The following is a 24,660-nucleotide window of genomic DNA, read 5'->3' as shown; positions in this document are numbered from 1 at the left end:
GACTAACCATCTATGTTTCTCAGCCTCTTGATGTTGTCCTGACCTCCTGCTGTCTCTCCCTTTACCAACCATTTGGACAGTGTATGTTTGGCCTAGCAGTTCCCCTGATCCAAATCTACAGTCATACTCACTCATATTCTCCTTGGGTCAAATGGAGTTTTTGGGAAAACAATCTCTGGTACCTATCCAAGGGAGGTGAGTATTTACTCTCTTGGTATAGTCACTGGAAACATGAAGCAATTTTCTCTACCCTATTAGCCACTGTCTCACTTCTAGCAAATGACACAGGTCATGGCTTATCTGAACTTTGGGAATCACTTGACTCCTTAGTTAATATGGTTCTAGACAACCACATTGTTCTTGACTTTTATCTTCTTGCCTCCTCAGGTGATGTTTGTCCTTTGACCAACACCTCTTGCTGTATTTACCTTAATAATTCCCATAAGGTAGAACTTCTTACTCAAAGGATACTACAGGCAGCCTCTTGGATGCAAGACATCCATTCCAGCTTGATACCTCCCTTTACCTCCTCCTGGGTGTCATGGTTCCTTTTCCTTTTTTCCCCCATTCTGACTCTGTTATTAATCATTTTACTCACTCTTATATTTGGCCCATGCTTGTTTAACCTCTCGGTTTGCTTTGTGTCTTCTTGCCTGCAAAAATTCCTCCTTCAATTCTTAGGGTATCAACTCCTGCCCTTGATGTCCCTGAGCAGTTTGCCTCTCTCCATTTTGGACTTATTGGGTACCACATTCTGCACTGACCATTCCTCCTCAACCTATTCTCAGCCCTTGAAATCAATTCAGCAGAAAGTAGCTATATACATTCATACATGCATACATATATACATATACATGAAACACACATGTATATACACATGTGTATATACATACATGTATATATGCATATGTGTATATACATACATGTGTATATACACACACATACATGCATACATATGTATGAAATGTATTTCCCTGAAAGATTTCTCCAGGTTGGGTGGGGAAATGATATGGATACAAACAGTATCCTAGGGGTTAAAATAATATTAGGGTTGCTTTTTCCAGTACTTTATGAAGCCCCTCCTGAGGGAGTTTGGGGCTTATTCTGTAGCTCATCCTGTAACTTGAGAGCATCCTAAAGTCCTTTCCCCCTTATCTTGAAATACCATAAAACTTCTCCTTAACTTGTACCAAAAGAATTGTTTTTGTCTCCTTTATCCTGTGTCCCCTTGTTCTCACTATCTTGGTATTCATCTTCCTCATCCTATGTCATAAATAATTCTTCATCTTGTAAGCAACCTTCTTCCTCATTCCATTTGTCCTTATCTTTAACCTGCATAAAACCCCTAAAATTACATCATTGTTCTCAAACCTCTATATAAGCATAACTCCTCCAAATATTGGGGTCTCAATTTGTTTTCTCAGTTAAAAAAAAAAAAAAAGACCTGTGTACTTCTTCACATAAATAAAAGCATCTCCTGAATGCTGCTAGAACCTTGTCTAAGTGAATTCTTTCACACTCGGACCACTCTCCCAACTCTGACCTCAGCACTAGGTTTCTTTCTTTGCTTTTCTCTAGTCTGACATCACATCTAATGTTCCTTATATTTGGGATATTGAATTTGCTTGTCAGATTTGTGTCTCCTAGACTATTGGCTGTCCACCTGCAGATGGCGTTGCATCAAGGACACCTGTTCGATGCTCTACTCATCCTCTAGATGTTGTTTTAGCCTCATTTTACCCCCCTTCTAATCAGTCTACTGCTTCTGATTTTCATGGCATGTTTGTTTAATTTATTAGTACATTTTATGTCATCTCACATACAGAAATTCCATCTCCAGCTCCTAGGCTACCAACTATTGGCTACTGTGTTAGCTAGTAGTATAGAGCTCTCTGCCATGGACTCTGCTGGCAATAACTTCAGACTTCAATTTCCCCACCCTTCCATTCTCCTCCTCCTTAGGGATAGCTCTGTGCTCCTTTTCAGCAGGAAGTAGTTGCCAAAGAAGAGATCACTGCCTGTCATCCTGAAAGATTTCTCTTACCAATAGTTTAGGAGTAATGATGAGGATGACTTTTGCTCAGCAATAACGGCAACCTTTGAGGCTAACTGCTCAGCAGTGAACAGGGCCTCACTTGAATCTGCCCAGTATCAGGAAGCTCTGCCAGATAAATAAAACCTTGCTTCCTTAGCCCATACTCTACGTGTGTGATCAGCCCCCATTCTGGACCAAATGTTGGAAGCTAAGTTGCTTGCTTTTTGATCACATCCTTGAATTGTACCCAGCATACCTGCTTCCCTTTCCTGACACCTTGTCCCCTGTGATTAACTACTCACTAAGAACTCTTGGCTAAGTGTCCCAAAACTGTGTATAAAAATGAGCCCTTGTCCCTCTGCAAATTGCTAGTCCTTCTTCCAGGGCTAGCCTGCTGCTTTTGCATCAATAAAGTTCTCTATTAGACTAGGAGGAAATCTGCCTCTTGAGTTCTTTCAGATGACCCAACTCTTGAACCTCATCATCTTCTTCATGTTTGCTAAAATACTTTTAAGAGGGCCAAGATGGCAGATAGAAAGACACGCAAATGCAGGCTTTCCCCACACAGCCCATAAAATACCTGTAGAGAGCAACTCTCAACAAATTTTGGAGCAGCAGAAGTGGAGAACAACACAGAGTGGAGGACATTTCCAGCCCAGGGTGACCTGAAAGGCCCATGGAAAACGTCTGTTGCACCAAATGCAGAGCAGAGCCCAGCCCAGCCTTGGCCACATGGTTTGGCATGGCTCTGGGAGGAGGGCACCTCAGGGGCAGAATCTCCAGTCACAGCAGCAGTGGGTTCACAGATCCCTCAACCCACAGGCTCCAAAGGTCAGTGATGTGTTTTTTTCAGCTGGTCAGGAAGGGAGAAGAGCCTTCCCATAGCTCTGGCCTTAGGCAGCCAACATAGAGGCCACATCGGGCAGGTGGCAACAGTTCCCATAGCAGGCTGTACAGCCGCCCACATTCATTGTTGGATCGAAAAACCCCTGGGGGCACTGAGGAACTGACTTTTACTTCAGCACTGTGTAGAAGCCCAGAGGGAGCTGATCTTTATCTCACACTGAATGGCTGTGGAACTGGAGGTCAGGTAGCTCTGGAGAGGAAACTGCTGAGATTCTGGGCACAAAACTCTCTACCTGCTCCCAGACCACTGTACACACTTGATTGTGCCACCCTGGAAGAACTGAGATCTCACAGATTCCCAGAGTATACCCTACTCTTGACAAAGGACCCAAAAGTCAAGTAACTGGTTGAGAAAATGTCCACAAAAGGGAAAAAAAAATAAGACTATAGAAGGTTACTCTCTTGGTGAACAGATATCTTCTCCCATCCTTTCTGAGGAGGAAGAACAATGCTTACCATCAGGGAAAGCATAAAAGTCAAGGCTTCTGCATCCCAAACATCCAAAATAAATATTCAATGGGCTCAGGCCATGGAAGAGCTCAAAAAGGATTTTGAAAATCAAGTAAGAGAGGTGGAGGAAAAATTGGGAAGAGAAATGAGAGAGATGCAAGAAAAGGGTCAACACTTTGCTAAAGGAGACACAAAAAAATGCTGAAGAAAATAACATGTTTAAAAATAGGCTAACTCAATTGGCAAAAGAGGTTCAAAAAGCCAATGAGGAGAAGAATGCTTTAAAAATAATTAGACAAATGGAAAAGGAGGTTCAAAAGCTCACTGAAGAAAATAGATCTTTCAAAATTAGAATGGAACAGATGGAGGCTAATGACTTTATGAGAAACCAAGAAATCACAAAACAAAACCAAAAGAATGAAAAAATAGAAGATAATGTGAAATATCTCATTGGAAAAACAACTGACCTGGAAAATAGATCCAGGAGAGACAATTTAAAACTTATGGGAATACCTGAAAGCCATGACCAAAAAGAGAACCTAGACATCATCTTTCATGGAATTATCAAAGAAAACTGGATAATTTTTCTAGAAGAAAGGATATTCTAGAATCAGGGGGCAAAATAAATATTGAAAGAATCCACTGACCACCTCTTGAAAGAGATCCAAAAAAAAGAAACTCCTAGGAACACTGTAACCAAATTCCAGAGTTCCCAGGTCAAGGAGAAAATATTGCAAGCAGCTAGAAAGACACAATTCAAGTATTGTGGAAATACAATCAGGATAACACAAGATCTAGCAGCTTCTACATTAAGGGACTGAAGGGTGTGAAATATGATATTCCAGAAGTCAAAGGAACTAGGACTAAAACCAAGAATCACCTATCCAGCAAAACTGAGTATAATACTTCAGGGGAAAAAATAGTCTTTCAATGAAATAGAGGACTTTCAAGCATTCTTGATGAAAAGACCAGAGCTGAAAAGAAAATTTGACTTTCAAACACAAGAATGAAGAGAAGCATGAAAAGGTAAACAGCAAAAAGAAATCATAAGAGACTTACTAAAGTTGAACTATTCACATTCCTACATGGAAAGACAATATTTGTAACTCTTGAAACTTTTTTCAGCATCTGGGTAATTGGTGGGATTACACACACACACACACACACACACACACAAACACATATAGAGAGAGACAGAGAGCACAGAGTGAATTGAATATGATGGGATCATATCTTAAAATAATAAAATTAAGTGGTGAGAGAGAAATATATTGGGAGGAGAAAGGGAGAAATGGAATGGGGCAAATTATCTCTCATAAAAGAGGCAAGCAGAAGACTTTTTAGTGGAGGGAAAAAGGAGGGAGGTGAGAGAAAAAACATCAAGCTTACTCTCATCACATTCAACTAAAGGAAGGAATAAAATGCACACTCATTTTGGTATGAAAACCTATCTTACAATACAGGAAAGTGGGGGAGAAGGGGATAAGCAGGGTGGGGGGGATGATGGAAGGGAGGGCAGTGGAAGGAGGGAGCAATTAGAAGTCACTCTTGGGGAGGGATAGGATCAAAAGAGAGAATACAAGAAATAGGGGGCAGGATAGGATGGAGGGAAATATAGTTAGTCTTACACAATATGACTATCATGGAAGTCATTTGCAAAACTACACAGATATGGCCTATGTTGAATTGCTTGCCTTCCCAAAGGGAATGGGTGAGGAGGGAGGGATGAAGAGAAGTTGGAACTCTAACTTTTAGGAACAACTGTTGAGTAGTGTTCTTGCATACAACTAGGAAATAAGAAATACAGGTATTGGGGTATAGAAATTTATCTTGCCCTACAGGACAAAAGAGAATATGGGGTTAAGGGAAGGGAGGGATGTTAGAAGGGAGGACAGATTGGTGATAGGGGTAATTAGAATGCTCTGCGTTTTGAGGTGGGGGAAGGGGAGAATGGGGAGAAAATTTGGAACCCAAAATTTTGTGGAAATTAATGTTGAAAACTTAAATAAATTTAAATACAAAAAAAATACTTTTAATAAAAAGTTTAAATGAAGCTTGTGTTTTTATTTTGCAGAAGAAAAAACTACCCAGGTTTGGGGAAACAGTAATCTCTAGCTAGCACAAATAATTGCTTACATAACTTTGGTTCATCTTCTTCCTCCTATTTGCCTTTTGTTGAAGATTCAAGTCTTGCTATTTTAACAAGTCTCAATTGTACAATCTTTAAATAAAAGGATATACTGTTTTATCACTTCAAGGGCATACAATAGCTGCAAAGAGGCTGGTCGAAGTATTGCCTACAAAGGAACTTGATTTGATGATTGAATAGGAAAAAATGGCAATTAGCATACAAAACCACTACTCTAAGCCATTCCTTAAGAGATCCTGCTAGCACTGAAATTTCATTCTGCTTATAGTTTCTTCAATGTGTTTGAAAATAAGCCTTGTCCTTTACCAGGCACTACTTAATTAATATTAAGGCAAAAAAAACCAAACCCAATAACCAGGCTTAGACAGAAAATTGATGTATTTGATTAGGGAACAGATTAGCAAATTCATCAGTTTGAAATTTCTCTATAGTATACTTCCATAAAGGATAATTCGTGATTACATGAACAAAGGTAAACTAGCATTGCACACACACACACACACACACACACACACACACACACACATGCACATGCTCTGTATGATGAAGAAAGCATCATAATTCTTGTGCTCATATAGACACTAATATGGGGAAGGCTTGGTGAGACCAAAAGGCTAACATTTCTTCAATTAATCAATCAACAAACATTTATTAAGCATCTACTTTGTGCCTGACACCATACTAAGCACTGAGGAAACAAAAAAACAAATGTGAAGCTGTCTCTGCCTTCAAGGACCTCACATTCTAATGGATGAGAAAACATGTACATCCATAAGCACATACAAAATGAATACAAAGCAGCTTGGAGTTGGAGGGTACTAGTAGTGGGAAAAGGAAAGAGGAAAGATAAGGCAGTGAGGATGGGGAAAAAAAGGTTCATATAGAAGTTAACATTTGAGTGGAGTCATGAGAGAAATCAGGGATTCTAAAAGATGGAGGTGAGAAAGGAGTATATTCCAAGCGCTGTCCTTGGCTTTTTTCTTTAAAGTATCTCCTTTGCATATCTCATCTACTCTACTCTCTTCACCAGTCACCTGTATGTAAATATGTTCCAAATTTGCATACTCAGTCTTATCTCCTATGAGTTCCAGTTTCACATCTCCAGTTACCCACTGGACATCTCCACTTGGACATTGTAATGCTAATGAGATTAAAGATCTTTCCCACCCATTAATGGACCTGCCCATTATGGGAAGCTTGATTAGGGGAGGCCCACACCTTTGGTTAATTTCTAATGAGTACTGGTTCTCAAGGGTTATGATTCCCTATGACTCTGAAAAATGTATAAGTATGCTGAGGTGATGTTTTACTTTGGGGGCTTTCCAGATGAGACTCTGGGAAGCTGCTAAGCAGACCTCTGGCTTTGAAAACCCAGATGTTGGTGCTTCTCTCTCTGGTATCTATGTATGTATGGTCAGACAGTTGAGTCAGTCTGTTGGTCTGTGATATATGTATTGCTTATAGGCAGGCAGCTGGAAGCACTGTCTGTCGATTTTTAGCTCTGTATTTCTCTGAAGTTCAGGGTGCTGACTTTTCCCCTTGAACTAAGTGAATAATATCTATGTGCTTGATTAAAGTGATTGTTGATGTCTCCAAAGTTGTTTTCCTTTTAGAAATTCAGATCTAAGAACCTTTGATAGCAGGCCTTCCTGTGTATGTCAGGTTGCTTGCTTTTACTTTGTAGAGTAGTTGGTAGGATCTGCAAATTAAAAGGAAAGTATGGGGTTTTGTGGGACTGGAATAATTGCCTGTTGTTTCCCAGTTGTGGTGGCTATAGTTCTGCGGAATCCCAGGAGGTGGGGGATGGCCAGAGCCAAGGCTTGAGTGGATTAGCCTGGCTCCTGACAGTGCTCCAGGGGTGTGAATGCCCTGAGACTGTATTTTATGCCGAGCTATGGAACAGGAGTGGAAAACAGCCTGCCAAATGACCCAGCTGAAGTGAAGAACTGCCTGTGTGCCAACCTTGGAGAGGTGAGCCCTGGAAGAAGAGTAGAGACCTGCCTGTGTGCAGACCCAGGTGGGAGCTGGGAGAGTCTGGGTTCAGCTGGAGGAGGTGGACCCCAGGAATTCAGAGTTCAACCCTGGGGCAAGATGGGGACTTCGAAGGCACTGAGTGGTTTTTTTTTTTCCAGCATTCTCCTGGGACAGTTTGGGACCCAGGGGGTGGAGTTGCCTATGGTGGGTGGGAGGGACTCCACCCCGATAGCTTTGTTGCCCAGCCATCCCTCAGGACTTGGAAGTGGGGACTGAAGCATTGTTAAGACTGGGACTTGGCTCATTAGAGCTTGCACCTGAGAGTGCCTACAAGGGTAGTGTGGGGTGGATACACCCCTACGAGAACTTCATTTGGACATTTTGTTTTGGATTGAGGAAGGAGGAGCTGGTTGCTCACTTCCCAGAGATTGACCTCCAGAGAATGATGTTATGTTATGTATTCGGCAAATGTAAAGTCCATGATGTATTTATTTTGTGGGAACTATGTTGTATTTACTTAAGAAATGTTAATGTCTACATTAATGGATGTGAAAGATCTTGGGGCCCAATGTAATGCTAATGAGATTAAAGATCTTCCCCACCCATTTATGGGCCTGCCCATTATGGGAAGCTTGATTAGGGGAGGCCCACACCTTTTGTTAATTTTCTAATGAGGTACTGGTTTTCAAGGGCTGTGAGGCCCTCTGGCTCTGAAAAATGTGCAAGTATTCTGAGGTGAGGTTTTACTTTTGGGGCTTAGTTTTTAGAAGGTTTTTGTGCCAGATGAGACTCTGGAAAGTCACTAAGCAGTCCCTGGCTTTGAAAACCCATATGTTGATGCTTCTTTCTCTGGTAACTATGTATGTATGTAATGGTCAGGCAGCTGGATCTGTGTGTGGATTGGTGATGTATGTATTGCTTGCGGTCAGACAGTTGAAAGCCCTGTCTGTTGATCTTTATTTCCTCTGTATTTTCTCTGAAGTTCAGGGTGCTGACTTTTTCCCCTGAACTAAGTGAATGATGTGTGTGTGTGTGTGTGTGTGTGTGTGTGTGTGTGTGTGTGTATAAATGTGCTTGATTAAAGTGATTGTTCACCCCTCAAAGGTTGCTTTCCTTTTAGAAATGCAGATCTAAGGACCTGCATAGCAGGCCTTCCTGTGTATGTTGGGGTGCATGCTTTTACAGATGTGCTATTGCCATTTCAAACTCAATGATTCTCCAACTGAAATGAATACAGATAGGTTTAGATATAGATAGATGAACTCTGCAGGTGCATCTGACCCTATTCTCTCCTCTGACATTGCCACCACTTTATTGCAGGCCCTCATCACCTCACAGCTGGACTATTATAATAGCTTGCTGGTCAATTTCTCTCCCCACTGTAATCCATTCTCCAATCAGCCCTTCATACTTTAGTCTTCTCCTACCTTTCCAGTCTTCTTACCTTTTACTCATATGTTCTTTGATCTAGTAACACTGGGTTCCTATCTGTTCTACAGCCAAGAATTCCATCTCTTGGCTCTGGGCATTTTCTCTGGCTGTTGCCCAAACCTGGAGGACTCTCTCTCCTCTACTGCACTTACTGACCTACCTGGCTTCCTTTAAGTTCCAACTAAAATTCCATCTTTTACTTTAAGTTTTCCTTAACCCCTCTTACTTTTAGTGCCTTCTCTCTGTTAATTATTTCCTATTTATTTTGTATATATTTGTTTGGATGTTTCTATCCCATTATACCATAAGCTTCTTGAGGATAGAAACTGTCTTTTGCCCCTTTTTTGTATCCCCACAGCTTAGAACAATGCACATAGTAGGTACTTAATAAATGTTAATTTATTGATTGAAAGGACCCTGGAATTGGGGTTAGGGGACTTAGAATGCCAGCTCTACTACTTACAACCTTCAGCTTTGGGCCTCAGTGTTTTCATCTACAAAAAGTGAGATTGCATTAGACAGTCACTCAGATCCCTTCAATCTCTAAATCTGTGAGTTTAGCAGCTTAATATCATAATCTAGACAACAGATATTCTTCATTCACTTGGTTCTTACCATGTGCATTGTTAGGTCACAATCTGGGGTTTGGGAGACTTTTTTAGAGTCTTTGAAAGATTAAAAATGATTATCCCTCAGAAGGCAACAAGAAGTATATGGAGGGTATGATCAGATTGCAGCACATAACACATAAGGAAGTATGAAGAAAGGATGCCATGAAAAATGATCAGTGATTGAAGAAAATAATAGGTTGATTATGCTGTGAGAACGTGGGTAATTGATGGGCAGCCTGTGTACTACACTGGTATCCTGAGACATCAGGAGAAAGCAAGAAAGGCCCCTGGTACCTTAATAGACTTCCTGTAGGGAACTTTTTTGTAGGAACATGGACAAGAGTTACCCAGATTGGGCAGATATGGATGGGATGCATTCTCTTTCAGTGGAGGAAATGTCTGCATTGATAAAATCACAGGTAACAATAACAGCAATAACAATTAACATTTATGTAGCTCTTACTAAGTGCTTTGCTATTTTTATGTCATTTGATTCTCATCACAATCTGGTGAGGTAGAGGCTATTATGTTCCCATGTTAGAGCTGAAGAAACTGAGACAAACAGAGGTTTAGTAACTTTCTCAAGGTCACACAGCTAGTAAGTGCCTGAAACTAGATTTGAATGCAGATCTCCCTAAATCCAGGCCCAATGCCTTGTCTAATACATCACCTAACCACCTAGATGCATGAGTATTTTATCATCCAGTTGTTTTCAGTCATGTCTGACTTTTTATGACTTCATTCAGGGTTTTCTTGGCAAAGATACTGGAGTGGTTTGCCATTTCCTTCTCCATATCATTTTACAGATGAGGAAACTGAGGCAAACAGGGTTAAGTGACTTGTCCAGGGTCACACAGCTAGTAAATGTCTAAGGCTAGATACGAACTCATGAAAATGAGTCTTCCTGATTCCAAGCCCAGTGCTCTATCCACTGTGCAACCCCAGCTGCCCATTTTGAGTAAATATAATATATAACAAATAATACATAGCACATATTTATATATCCTTCATCTGTGATTTCATCATGAGGTGGGGGAGGTGCAACCTTCATGAAGGCAGGGCAATTTGCATCCACCATTGTCTTCCTCTTGTGCATCTCCAATCTTTTCTCCACTTTTCTGTGTCAGTGGACAAGCATTTATTAAGGGACTGCATTAAGAAGTGGAACCATAAAGACAAAAATGAAAAAGAATTCCTGTCTTCAAGGAGTTTACAACATATTAAAGGTATGTGAACAAATGACCTTTTATTTACTTTTTTTGGGGAAAGAATAGGGTGCAGAATGGCATTATTCCTCTAGGCCTAATAGGTGTTTAAGAGTTATCATTGCAATAAAAAATAAACAAGCAATCAAATAAATAAATAATAAAATGAAGAAGACTTCAGGGTCAGATTGGTGATGAGTCTTTCAGAATTCAGCTGGGATTCAGTCCTTGGATTATAGTTATATATTTAATTGGCCAACATAACTTTTGGAAACCTAGGTCACCTCCAGACTTTACTGGTGAATGTATGTACTTATAATCTACATCTACATCTCTTTCTCTTGTCTGTCTCTCTCTCAACTGATGCCAGAAAGATTATATACAAGATGTGTGTATATATACTATCTATCTATCCATATACACTAGCATATGTATTCATATACTTTGATATGTTATATTCATATACATATATGCATTTAAAGAACTGTGATTATCATAAACATCTGTCCTGTTTTATATACTAGCATTATGGGATTTACTTATACAAGTTGACACAATCCATTTCTTGAATGCTCTCCCTCTTCATCTCCTTCTCCTAAAATATCTAGCTTCCTTCAAAGAACAGCTTAGGGGCCCTCTTCTATATGATGCAATTCATGATTTCTCCTCCACCCCAGTTATTAGCATTGTCACCATCTCGAAATTACTTTGTTTTTTCAGATACTTTGTTTTTAACTTTCTTCCATATGAGCCTACTCCGTCCTCTTCCCCCACCTTAGAATGGAAGGCCTTTGAGGTTTGTTACAATTGTCTTTTTGTCTTTGTAGCTTCATTGTAGCATAATGTCCTCTATACTAGTAGACATTTGATACATATTTTGCTGCTAGGTGGAGCATTGCATAGAGTGCTGAGCTTGGAAGCAGCAAGATTCTGAGCTCAAATTCAGCCTTAGACACATTTCCTGTGTGACCCTAGGCAAGTCACTTAACCATGTTTGCTTCAATTTTCTTATCTGTAAAATGAGCTGGGGAAGGAAATGGCAAACCATCCCAGTATCTTTGCCAAGAAAACACCAAATGGGATCATGGTTAGAGTCAGATAATGATGAAAAACAACTAACCAACAAAAACATCGTGTGTTTGTTGAATTAGATTATGGAAAACAAACTTTACTATATACAATCTTATAATATGGAGATGGCCCAGGGTTCTCGAAGACAATATCCGTGTTGCATGAGCACTGATAGGCCCTACCAAGCAAGAAAGGGTCTGTAGAGACTATGCCTATAGAGAGAACATGAAATAGTGGGATGGACATTAGATTTAGAGAATACGGGTTGAAGTCCGAACTCTTCCATTTACTGTTGGTGTGATCTTGCATCTCTTTGACCTTCTTTCCTTATCTGTAAGATTAGATTGGACTAGGCCATTTCTAAGGTCTTTCCAAGCTCAAAATCCCTTGTCTGAGGCTTAGCTAAGTGTTTAGCTTACAGTAGAGAACCTCATCACTGAAAATTGACTACCAGGTTTACTTAGGCACAGCAATTGATGAAGCTATCCACTAAGGAGTTGGATGGGATTGCTGTCTCTGATAGTGTAGCCACAATGATGAAATCATTCTTAAGATCCAAATTATCTCTAGAAAGCCTTTGGTAAAATGTGCATATGTAGCCTAGGTGTTGGAGGAAGAGCCTTTATAGCCTTCTCCCATTAGCACATTTGTACAATAAATTTGTTGGATTATATAATTATCACCCTGGAAGGAAATAAAAGTCTGGCCTTGTGGGGATAAGGTATGAGATCATAGAGAGAAGCATAGCATCTGTTGAGTAGGGCAACGAAGAAAAAGAGATGACCCAAGGGATCCCCTAGTAAGGACTGTGCGCTTTGTGCTGGGGAGAGAGGACAGCTTGACCTAATCTCCACAGCCTGCTAAGTTCACTATGCACCCAAGTCATCCTGATCAATATCTGGCCACTGGACCCAGATGGTTCCAGAGGAGAAAATGAGGTTGGTGACCTTGCATAGTCCTCCTTCACTCAAATCAAAGTCAATGCAAGTCATGCCATCATCTGCTTGATGTCATGGTCTTCTTCAAGAACAAACTATGAACACAACAACAACAACAATGAGGAGATGTCAGTCCATAGCTGCAAACTTAGGTTAGTTTTTTTTTCCCCCTCAAAGAGTCATAGGTAGGTATTCAAAGAACTATTCTAATGAAAAAAGTAGATTTTTGATTCCATTTTTGCTACTAACATTGTAGTTTTGGGCAAGTAATTTAATTTCCCTTGGCCAGAAAAGTCTTCTCTATAACAATCACTTAATAAAAGCTTGTTGATCGATGCATCTTTGTAGGTTTTTCCTCATAATAATACTAAAAAAGAGACATTTGGAAAGGATGAAAAGAAAACATATAAGCAAGGAGTCTATGTAGTTGAGTCCAGTCAGCAAGTGGGTGCTAAATTAGCAAATAGCATGTAAAATCTAACCCTATTTTGTTTAATGACTCTGGAGTGAGACAATGGATTTGTAAGAGCCTTAAAGTACTACTTGAATGTAATCTTTTTCTGTCATCTCTATATCATTTAGCTACTGAATAAGTTTTATGAATATGCTTTCTGTAGGCCCTGAAGTTACTTTGAGGAAGTGGGAAAGGGGTGAGACTAAAGGGGGCAGACTGATTCCTTCATTGTACAGTTGTTCTTAGAGTAAGGTTGGACCACATGCATGACTGACTGTTGTACTTTAGGTTTGGCCTAGTGTAGAATGCTGATACAGTTCTCTTTCCCATTTAAATCTTCCAAAGTAGTGCCTCTGGAAAGGTTTTTTGAGGTGGTGGTTTGTCTAAACCCTTAATTAGAAATTCTTTTATGTGGGACAAAAAACATTTAGGAGAGTCACAGGGGTAGTGGCACAGGATGCAGTAGTGTTCAGGTTAATCCATTCCCTAGAGAGCCCACTCCCTTGGGGTAGGAGGAAGGTTGGTCCTGGGAGAAGGGAGCCATCACAATACTTCAGATATTACCCTGGGGTCTTGCACCTAGGTGTGGAGAGCCAGTGAAAAACTCTGAGGATCTCTCTGGGAAGGAAGTACATCATCCCCTTTTCTCCTCCACCTGCCCCCCCCTCCCTCCCCCGGTCTTTTCTAGTCTTGGCTTTGGCACTAGCTGTGTGGGTGATTGAGGCAAGTCAATTAATCTTAACATAGCTCAGTTTTTGACAGGTGTCAGTCAGTCTTATTCACCTTTAGTAGCTGACTGCTTTGGAAGTTTGTCTAAGGTAAGGGTTCTTAACCTTTTTTTGTGTGTCTAGGATTGCTTTGGCAGTCTGATTAAGCCCAGGGATCCCTTCTCATAATAATGTTTTTAAACAAATAAAATGAAACACATAGCATATAAAGAAAAAAATTATATTGAAACAGATACACACACATGTGCATGTGTGTATACATGTATATATGTCAATTTATATACAATTTATATACAACATATTCAAGTATATACATATCTGTATGTGTATATATAGGCTAGGGACTTTACACAGCCCTCCTTTGTATATAATTATACTGAACTATAGATACACATATGCATATTTATTTTACCCTTAAGACTTCTTAGCTAACGATTACAAAAGCTCAAGATTCTGATCTGACCAGTGTTAATTCTAGTATACTTCAGCTACCTTTTAGTAATTGAATTATTGACCTAACAAAGTGCTAGAACCTGAGGAATCATTTGGGTTTCTTAAAGATCTAAAGCTGGAAGGGAATTTAGAAGTCATTTGTCCAACCCCTTCATTTTATGAGAAAACATGTTCGTCCAGGTAAAGGGTCAGATGAGTAGTAAATGGCAGAGTTGATTTTAACTGAGGTCCTGGGATTTCAGGTTTAGCACTCTTTCCACTGCACCACAGCATTGATAATCTGCTCATTTTAATAATTATTAAATATAAATATAGTAATTAATTATTCCTGTACTTTACAGGTAGTTTTTGTCTATTACAATTAACCAAGCTACAGCAATCCATCAAGAAGGGGCTAAATCTTAGTGGTAAATAGTGGTAACATAGGTTTCAAAGTTCTTAAGGACTCTACTTATCAGTGAGTTTTATATAAATGCAGTCTCACATAAAATCAGTCATTTAGTCCAATCCACTTCATTTTACAAATGAGGAAACTGAGGCCCAGAGACTGTTTCCATGTTCACACAGGTTTTAAGTGGCAGAATTCATATTCAGACTTAATGCTCTTCCTTACCACCAGTGATATGTGTTTAGAGAGACTGAAACAAATGGGTTTAATTTGTTTTGTAATGTAAACAAGCTTGAAAAACTTCCGCAGAAATAGATGTGAGACTGCTGCATGCATTAAAAAGCCTTCAACTGCCCTCTGGTGTCAGCTTCCTTAATAAGAAAGGCACAGGGTGGGAACAAGGGCCTTAACAATGAAGACAAAATGAGAAATTTATTCTAGCTAACAGGAATCTTCTTGACCTTTCTATGCAGAGAGTGAGAATCATTTTCAATTCAAAAATCAATTTTTTCATAAAAATTACTAGACTACATAGGATCATAGACCTCAGAAGAGAAGAGACTCTAAAAGTCAATTAGTCCAACCTCTTCATCATATTACAGATAAGGAAATTGGGGCTTAAAAAGGCTATTATTTATTCACACAGATAGTTAACTTCTGAAGTAGGATTTGAACCCAGGTCCTAAGACCAGTGCTTTTTCAGTTGTGCTACACTGACTCATATATATTTCAATCATACTACAGAAAAATTGAAAGAGCCAAGTGTTAATTTTTCAGTGTATTTATATCTTGGGAATGAAGAAACATTACAAATCAGGCCTTGATTTAGTAGTTTTGGTTGTTGTCCAGACTTTAAAAAGTGATGGAGAAAATGTTAATAAGATACAATTAAAAGCATGTCATATATACTTTTTCCCCTTCCAGAGAGCTGGTTGTTAAATATTTACCCACATAGCCTTCATTAAGAAAAACCAATTTACCATTATTCACAAATAAAATTAATATCTATGTTATTTTGTCAGTAACGGGTTATTTGTGCCTTGCTTGGTTCTTCCAGCTTGCCAATACAATAAGAAACACTCACCAGAAAAATGTCACAATAGCAAAGGAAAACAATGCTTAAGCTAAATTTCAGAAGTAGCAGAAGTTATTCTTCTATGCAGCATGACTAATGTGCAAATGTGTTTAATGGAAATGTATGTGTAGAACCCATATAAGATTGCATGTAGTCTTAGGGAGGAAGGGGAAGAAAATTTAAAATTTATAGATGTGAATGTTGAAAACTGAAAACAAATAAATTAAAAATTTAGAAAAAAAAGTAGTAGAAGTTCTAGGACTTTAATCATTGTCAAACTCATTTTTTTATTCTTTGTTTTTGAACAGACAGAATTCTTCCACATTCCTTAGAGTCTTCCCAAAATAATCAAAGGAATTGATTATCAAGAAATAAAATTGTCATGATACAGAAAGATACTGAATAACTCTTTTTAAAAGAAGTGATTCATGGTAATTGTGTAAAGTTATTAATTCTGTGCTTGTATTATTGTTAAGCAATCATGTCGTGGAGTAAGTAATGATGCAGTGCCTGCTTTCCAGAAACTCAAGCTGTTACTTCAGAGCTATAACAGGGGAGAGTAACAAGGGTTTCATTTTCCATTACCAACATTTAGACTTGATGGTATGCCATTTAAGTTGATTGGGTATTTTGATCTTATTCTAGGCACAAAACTTGCTAGCTATAGCTCCGTGCTAAACTGACATCACACTCAAGGCCTATTTTAGGTCCTGCTATGAATCTGGTTTGGGTGGAGCTGGGCAAATCCCAATAAGTTATTTGTTTTCTAAGACAGATCAATCTGTTTAGACACAGTCTAGACTATACAATGAGAAGGGAAGAATTATTAACTAAGAGGTAATGATTGGTGGAGAGTTAAAATGAAATTATAAGGAGTTATAAGGAAACCCAAATATCAGAATTGAGACTTTCAAATTGTAGTGCTTCAGAAGAGTTTTAAGAGTCCCTTGGACAGCAAGGAGATGAAATCAGTCAATACTTGAAGAAATTAATTCAGGCTATTCATTGGAAGGTCAAATACTGAAGCTTCAGCTTAACTACTTTATTGACATAATGAGAAGTCAGGACTCATTGGAAAAGACCCTGATGTTGAGAAAGATTGCAAGCAAAAAGAAAAGGGGATGGCAGAGGATAAGATGGGTAGATAGTGTCATAGAAGCAACAAAAATGAGCTTGGCAAGGCTTTGAGAGACAGTGGATGATGGAAGGGTGCTATGAAAGAGTCGGATATGACTAAACAACAACAAAAATGATTGGTGAAAAGAAACTGGAATGAAATACTTAGAAGGAAGAGATAAGTTGTGGTTAGAGTTTTGGATTTGGAATCAGAAGAACCTGATTTCAAATCTAGCCTCAGACACTTTCTAATTACGTGACCCTGGCAAGTCACTGAACTTTTCTCATCTCTCATTTTCTTTATCTGTAAAATGGGTATTATAATAGCACCCATCTCCCATGGTTGTTGTTGAGGATAAAACAAGATATTTGTAAAGCGCTTTGCAAACATTAAAACACTGTGTAAATGTTAGTTATCATCTGTTATTATTATTGTTTGTTAAGTGATTTGCAAACATTAGCAGGGGTTTGCTGGAGCCAGCTCTAACAGACTTGGAAGAAGCAATTGTTCAGTTTTCAGTGTGGGTATTTACAGTTGGAAATTGGCAAACACTACAAATCAGGGCTTAATTTAGTATTTTTGGTTATTTTCCAGACTTTGAAAAGTGATGGAGAAAATAATAATATAGATTAAAGTTAAAAATGTCATATCTATCTATATCTGTATCTAATCTCACAGGAGCTGGTTGTTAACCATTTACCAGTGTTATATAAATATAAATTCTAGCTAGCTATTACATCTTTTTGAGACACAGCTCAAATATTTCTTCCATTTCCTCACTTCACCCCATCCCATTCCTCAAGTTTCCATAGGGTTGCCTGGCATACCATAGGCACTTAATATGTATTAAGCATATGCTTATTCACTTGACTTGTTCCTAAAACTTTGCTAAATCGATGTATATATTACAAAACTATACTATCTCATCTCCCTTGCTATGGGATTGAAGCACCAAGAACTTCATTTAGCCTCTAGTTTTGTGTTCCATCAACATGATAAAATAAGACTTGTGGTTAAACTGCTAGTTGCTTCATCATGTTCTTGAGGCTAGTCTACTTCAGGCTGTTGGATCCAGGTTAGAGACAATTTGACTCAGCATCTCTTTGTTCTTATTTCTGGGGTTTTGTGAAGTTCCCACTGATTTCAGACACTCTCTAGTCTGAAAGGTCTTAAAAGAGTGAACTGAACTCAATCTTTGATGAGTCTAAAGGGGGATGACATGCAGAGGTTATGCAGAGGAGATCAAATGCCAACTCCTCAAATTTTAATTTTAATTGAGAAAAACATGATCAAAATTAGGAAAAATGAAGGACTTTCTGCTTCCTGATAAAAGTTCTGTTGATCTTGGATTATTAGTGAAAATTATCTTTCAGATAAACAACAGACTACTGAAGCACCAAATGAACAAAATGCCATATTCTCATTAACATATTGACATAATATTGAACAATCATATAAATCAAGGATCATAAACATTTAGAACTAGAAGGCACCTCAGGGGCTATGTAGTCAAACCTTATCATTTTAACTAATGTCTAAGGTGGCTAAGAGGCTTACCCATTGTCCCAGAATCATTGGAGCTAGGATTGAATCCAAGTACTCTGGCTCTAAACTTAGTACTCTTTCCATTTGACTCAATATTCACAGCAATTCGATAAAGTAGGTGTTTCTATTATCCTCATTTTATAAACGAAGAAACAGGCTCACTTGGGTTAAATAACATGTGTAGGATCACTCTTCTAATAAATGTCTAGGGGAAGATTTTATTCTATCCACTGTATCATGCTCTCTCTCTGTGGTATAAATCCAACCTTGAGACAGGTCTGGCATTTGACAGTATAGTTTTCTGACTGAGAAGGCTTCCTCATGGTAGAGGTAAGAAAGATATGAGGAAGGCTTATGCTATGATTCTTATTCTATCTGGGAACCTCTAGGTCCCTTCTAGGCTCAACTAAAGTGCCACCTCCTACAAGAGACTTTCCTAATGACCTCTGTTGTTAGTACCCCTTCTCCTTGAAATTACTTTGCACAAAAAAAAATATTTCTCTGCATATGTTATTTTCTCATGATGGAATGTAAGGTCTTATCCTCAACATGTAAACTAGTATCTAGTACTTCATCGATGTTTACTAAATGCATGTTGAATAAACTGAACTAGAACTCAGTATTTTTTTTTCTGTTGTGTGTGTGGAAGGGGGAGAGGAGAGCACATGATCTGTCTTTTTTTTTTTGCTTTGCCTCTCTTCAGTGCTTCTCCTTCCCACTGAGACAGGAGTACAGAGAACTCTATGAATAAATATTCTTCCAAGAGGAGGGAGAAGTGTAAGTATAATAAAGTTACTATGGGAGACTGATCAACTAATTCCTTTTTCTTCATTGTCCTAGGCCCTCTAAGCCTTCTGTTTCTATGGTTAGATGACTAAAATGCCTTGTCTTACTCACATTTTAAAAGTTAGAATAAAATTAATCACATGAATCAAGCCAAGTCCTTACCTGACCCGAGGAGGAGGATTGCCTGTGACTCGGCATTCCAAATAAACTCTGCTCCCTTCAGCTACTTCTTGACTTCGCAATTTCTGGGTGAATCGAGGGACAACTGGGAGGTTCATGGGAGCACAGAGTGGTTCATGTAAGATGCTATGGCCAGACTGAGTAATGGCCTGGCTCTTCTGGCAGTAGTCATTGATGTGTTTAGCTGCAGGTAATTTGACTTCTGTCTCCATTTCTGAGTGGTCTTCAGTTGGGCTCTGACTGGCTGAAGTACTTAAGGCTGATGGCTGATTCTTTGGAGACAGGTACCCACTATCTGGTGATGATGACTCTCCATTTATATTTAAATTTCTTGGCTTTGCTGCCTCTCTAAATATGGAAGAGAGCTCTTCAATCAGGTTAGCTGCCTTGTCCCGGAGTTGGCTCTGGGACCCAAGGGGCCCCTGATATACCAATTTGGACCTAGCACTTGAGTTTACTGCCTTTGGACCATGTCTCTCAGCATTCCGTAGGCTCCGAATGTAGCTGGGACTGGCAGTCAGCAAGGGTGAGCCAGTGGGTTTTCTCCTAGATATAGGTGAAGAGATACTCCTGTTTTGGAGGACTGGGGATTTTTGTTCTGGGAAAGTCAGACTTCGAGTTGGTCTGTTTCCCTGAGGCATTGCTGAAGTCATATGCTCATTCAGTTTGGTCTCCTTGTGAGAAGTTTTTTCACAGAGGGATGGAGAGGTTTTAAAAATGTCAGTGATTTCCTTTTCTGAATCAAAATCTTCTGATTCAGAGTTGGCTATGGCTTCTCGAGCCAGGTCAAGACTCTTGTTTATTTCTTCCTGGCTGAGAAAGGCAGATAGTTCAGGGAAGAACTCAACATTCTTGGTGTCTTCCTGAACATCTGATAGAGAATCATAGAAAGATTCATGGGAAGATGTCTCTGACATTTTCAGAATGTCTCTAGTGTACTCTGTTGTCAACAATGTAAACCCTTTCGTGAGGAGGAAGGGCAGATATGATGGCAATTCACAGCGTTGTTCTTGTAGGCTGGAAGATAACATAATCTTTGTTAAAAATGCTACAGTAAAATAAGTATTTTTTTCATTTTATCATGGAATAATTGTTCTTCAACTACAGATTACTGGGCACTAGGTTGGGAAACACATCAGAATGAAATAAGATCTATTCAATGCTCATCACTTTTTAAAAAAGTGTTTTTATTTTTCTCAATTACACGTAAAAACAATTTTGACATTTGACATTCACTTTTTATAATTTTTGAGTTCCAAATTTCCTCCCACCCTCCCTTCTGTCCTTCTTGAGAAGGCAAGCACTCTGGTGTAAATTATACATGTTCAGTCTTAATGCTCACCACTTCTTTGATTTAGGATGTGTGGGGCTGATGGTAATCCAAGAGTCAAACCTAGCTGGTTCTGAAGAAATTTGAAAGGTTTCTATAAAGGGAATAGTCAAGTATAGTAGAACATTCATTGTTTCCTTTTCTTTGTTCATTAGCAAGTACTACTCCTTAAAATACTACCTAGCTTCTAAATAAAGAGCACCCTGTCTAATGTTAAATGGCCAGATTCCTATTGATTGATTTAGTGGTGCTACATTCCTCATCTGAGTCCAAATAATAAACTGTACTACAGTCATTCCAATTCTCACCTTCTTTTGGGGTCCTATATAATTTTTCTATCTTTAAGCACCTGAAATTTCTCTTTTGCACTACATTTTGATGACCAGCAAACAGAGCTTCCATTTCATAATAATCACCAGCATCAAAAAAATGGAATGGATGTGTTGAGAGACAATGATCTCTCTCTTACTAGAAATCAGATGCTCATTTGTCAGGAATGTTGGAGAGTGAATCCTTGTTCAGATTTAGGTTGGATCACATGGCCTTTCAGATCCCTTCCAACTCTGAAGTTCTGTGATTGAGAGAATGACACTATATATTCTACTCATCTGTGGTTGCTTGAGATACCTGGTACAAAGGGTACTACGGGCACTGAATGCATGAATATCCACCACACTTATGTGTTATTTTAAACTGTCACAAATGATTATATAACAATTTAAAAATGAATGACGATCTAGAGTGTTCTTTACTAGAGACACATGGATATCTTTACAACCATATACAGGTATATGCAAGGCTTGAAGACTCAGAATAAAGGAAATCCAAGTGATGAGCAGTCTTTGAGCTGTAGAGATAAGCATATATGCAAATACTGTTTCAACAAAATCTGTTCATTTATCTATCGTTACAGACACAGATACATTCAAGAAGCAAAATAAACATCTTTATCAATCACGTGCTGTGTTCAGAACACTGTGTTAGGCACTGGTAGAGACAAAGAAAATTGATATAATGAATCAGCAAACATTACTAAGCACCTGCAATGTATAAGGTATTATGCTTTGTGCTGGAGGTACAAAGGTACAAAAATGAAATAGACCTTTCTCTCAAGCTGCTTGTATTCTTTTGGGGAAGAAACCAAATAAGTAGATAAATGTGTATAGCATTTACCAATACAAGATCATGGGGGAGCAGGGTTATGCATAGCTAAGAGGATAAGAAAGGCATCACATAAAAGATGACATGAGCTGACTTTTTAAGAAAACTGGGCATTAAAAATGTAGTAGTGAAGAAGGAATGAATTCCAGGTATGGCATACAACCATGGCAAAGTCAGAGAGCTCAAGCGATAAAATGTAATGTGTTAGAAAAAGCAAGAAAGCTGCTGGCTTGGGGAAGAGTAATGGGGAGTCACATGCAATAAGACTGGATAGGGAGATTGTAGACAGATTGTGAAGTCTTTAAAATGTCATACAGAGGAGTTTTTATTTGATTCTAGAAGAAATAGGGAGATCTGAAATTTTTCTTTTTTGGAGAGTTTACATGACCATACCTGTACTCTAGAAAAATCACTTTAAGATTAATGGAGGATGGGCTGCAGAGTGGAAGATATTTGAGTCATGGAGACAAATTATAAGGGCTCTTAAAAATAATCTTGAAGACAAGGGATGAAGGCCTGAATAATGGTTGTGGTTGCTTCAATAGAGAGAAGGGGGTGGATGGGGGGGAATAGAAATGATAGGATTTGGGAACTGATAGGATATGTGAAGTGAGAGTGATGAATCTAAGATACCATTGAATATGAAATTATGAATAAGGAAGGTGGCAGTAGCCCCAACAGAATTAGGGAGGTTCAGAAGAGAGATAGTTTATTGAGGAAAGAGAATGAGTTCTGTTTTGGACATATTGCATTTGACATACCTGTTAACATGGCCTTACCTATGCTAATAAGAATGTCGTCAACAAATATTTAATAAGTGCTTACTATGTGCCAAGGACTGTTGATGATATGGGATTAGAGCTCAGAAGAGAGTAGGGTTAGATATATAGACCTGGGAGGCATCTGAATAGAAATGATAATTAAATCTATGGGATTAGGTGGCTAGGTGGTGGAATCAACATTCCACCTGGATTCAGGAAGACCTGAATTCAAGTCTGACCTCAGATACCTCCTAGCTGTGTGAACCTCGGCAAGTCACTTAACCTCTGTTTGTCTGTTTTCTTTGCTGTAAATTGGGAATGATAATAAATGCAGCTACTTCCTAGGGTTGTTGTGAAAATCAAATGAGATAATAATTATAAAGTGTTTAGCACAGTGCCTAGCACATAGTAAGAACTATATAAATGATAGTTATTGTGATATTTAAAATGTTTGAGAGACATACTTCTGAGTAATTAATCATTTTTATTAATAATGCTAGTATTTTATTAATAAAAGGAATGTTCATTTGACCGTCTCTCTCTTAGATCAAAGATGACTCATGGTAGTGGATTCATAGTTTATATGCCTTTGGAAGAGTGGGTGTTCCTGAGGGTGGCAATCAATTTTGGTTAACAATTAATGAGAAAGAATGAATATTATAATGAGAAGTGGACCTATTCAAATGAGGGATGTAACTCTGATTATATCATTTACTTCCAAATCACACCCAGTCTGGGGAAATCTAGACAAAGAATTTATATCCTCCACCTAAACCAGAGCTGGGAATTTCATGTTAGATGAAATTCCTTTGTAAGGCTGGGTGGCATAGCAATGCTTTATTTGAGGAGAATGTTAAACCTGTCTATTATCAGTCCTGTCTTTCAGAGGAGGGGCTTCAAAATGAGGACTTTAGAAAAAGGAGGAACTCTGGATTTCCCCAAATTATTTGTGATTAATGATCATTTCTCCCTATTATTATTGTTTATTGGGATTGATGAAATCAACAAGAGAGAAAATAACCTAAGGCAGAGGGCTGGGGACCAGATATTGATGATAATCCAGAAAAGGAGATAAGACACAGCCTTTCCCCTTAAGGACTATAGTAAAGGGATCAGAAGTCAATGAATATACTTACAATATAGAATATGACAGGATAAAAACATCTGAGGGTTATGTGAAGTCTGAGGAGGTGGCATTTGATTGAGGCTATCAAGAATAGGTAGAATTACAAGCACAGGGTACCATCTAAGACAACACACAGAAGTTCAGATTTTTGGGGAACATAAAGTTGTCTAGCTTGGCTGGAACTGGGAGCAGAGAATATGGAGTATCATGAGATAAGGCTGGGAAAATAGAGCTGTGCCAAATTGTGGAAGCCCTTGAATGCCAGGCAGATAAGTCTGAAGTTTACTCAGTAGGCGCTAGGTGTTACTGAAGATTTTTTGAGCAGAAGATATGATCAGAATTGTTATTTTTTAAAAAAATTATTTATTTAACTTTTAACACTCATTTTCACAAAATTTTGGGTTCCAAATTTTCTCCCCATTTGTCCCTTCCCCCCACCCCTAAACACCAAGCATTTTGATTGCCCCATCACCAATCTGCCCTCTCTTCTATCATCCCTCCCTTCCCTTGTCCCCATCTTCTCTTTTGTCCTGTAGGGCCAGATAACTTTCTATACCCCATTACCTGCATTTCTTATTTCCTAGTAGCAAGAACAGTACCCAAGAGTTGTTCCTAAAACTTTGAGTTCCAACTTCTCTTCCTCCCTCCCTCCCCACCCATTTCGTTTGGGCAGGCAAGCAATTCAATATAGGCCATATCTGTGTAGTTTTGCAAATGACTTCCATAATAGTCGTGTTGTGTAAGACTAACTATATTTCCCTCTATCCTATCCTGCCCCCCCATTGC

General features: G+C 38.8%; 1 protein-coding gene across 2 annotated transcripts in view; it reads right to left on the bottom strand.

Moving 5' to 3' along the window:
- The window catches only part of PALLD (palladin, cytoskeletal associated protein), a 554,902-nt gene that overhangs the window by 505,372 nt on the left and 24,870 nt on the right, over window positions 1-24,660 (bottom strand). For both annotated transcript variants that reach the window (XM_072623162.1, XM_072623155.1), the window contains exon 2: window positions 19,479-20,513. In XM_072623162.1, the coding sequence (XP_072479263.1) occupies window positions 19,479-20,413 (935 nt within the window). In that variant the 5' untranslated portion in view covers window positions 20,414-20,513. The remainder of the gene's footprint in view (window positions 1-19,478; window positions 20,514-24,660) is intronic.

Source organism: Notamacropus eugenii, chromosome 7 (genome assembly GCF_028372415.1).
Source record: "Notamacropus eugenii isolate mMacEug1 chromosome 7, mMacEug1.pri_v2, whole genome shotgun sequence".
NCBI lineage: Eukaryota > Metazoa > Chordata > Mammalia > Diprotodontia > Macropodidae > Notamacropus > Notamacropus eugenii.
The sequence above is the reverse complement of the archived record's forward strand: the minus strand, read 5'-3'. Positions and strand labels throughout refer to the sequence as shown.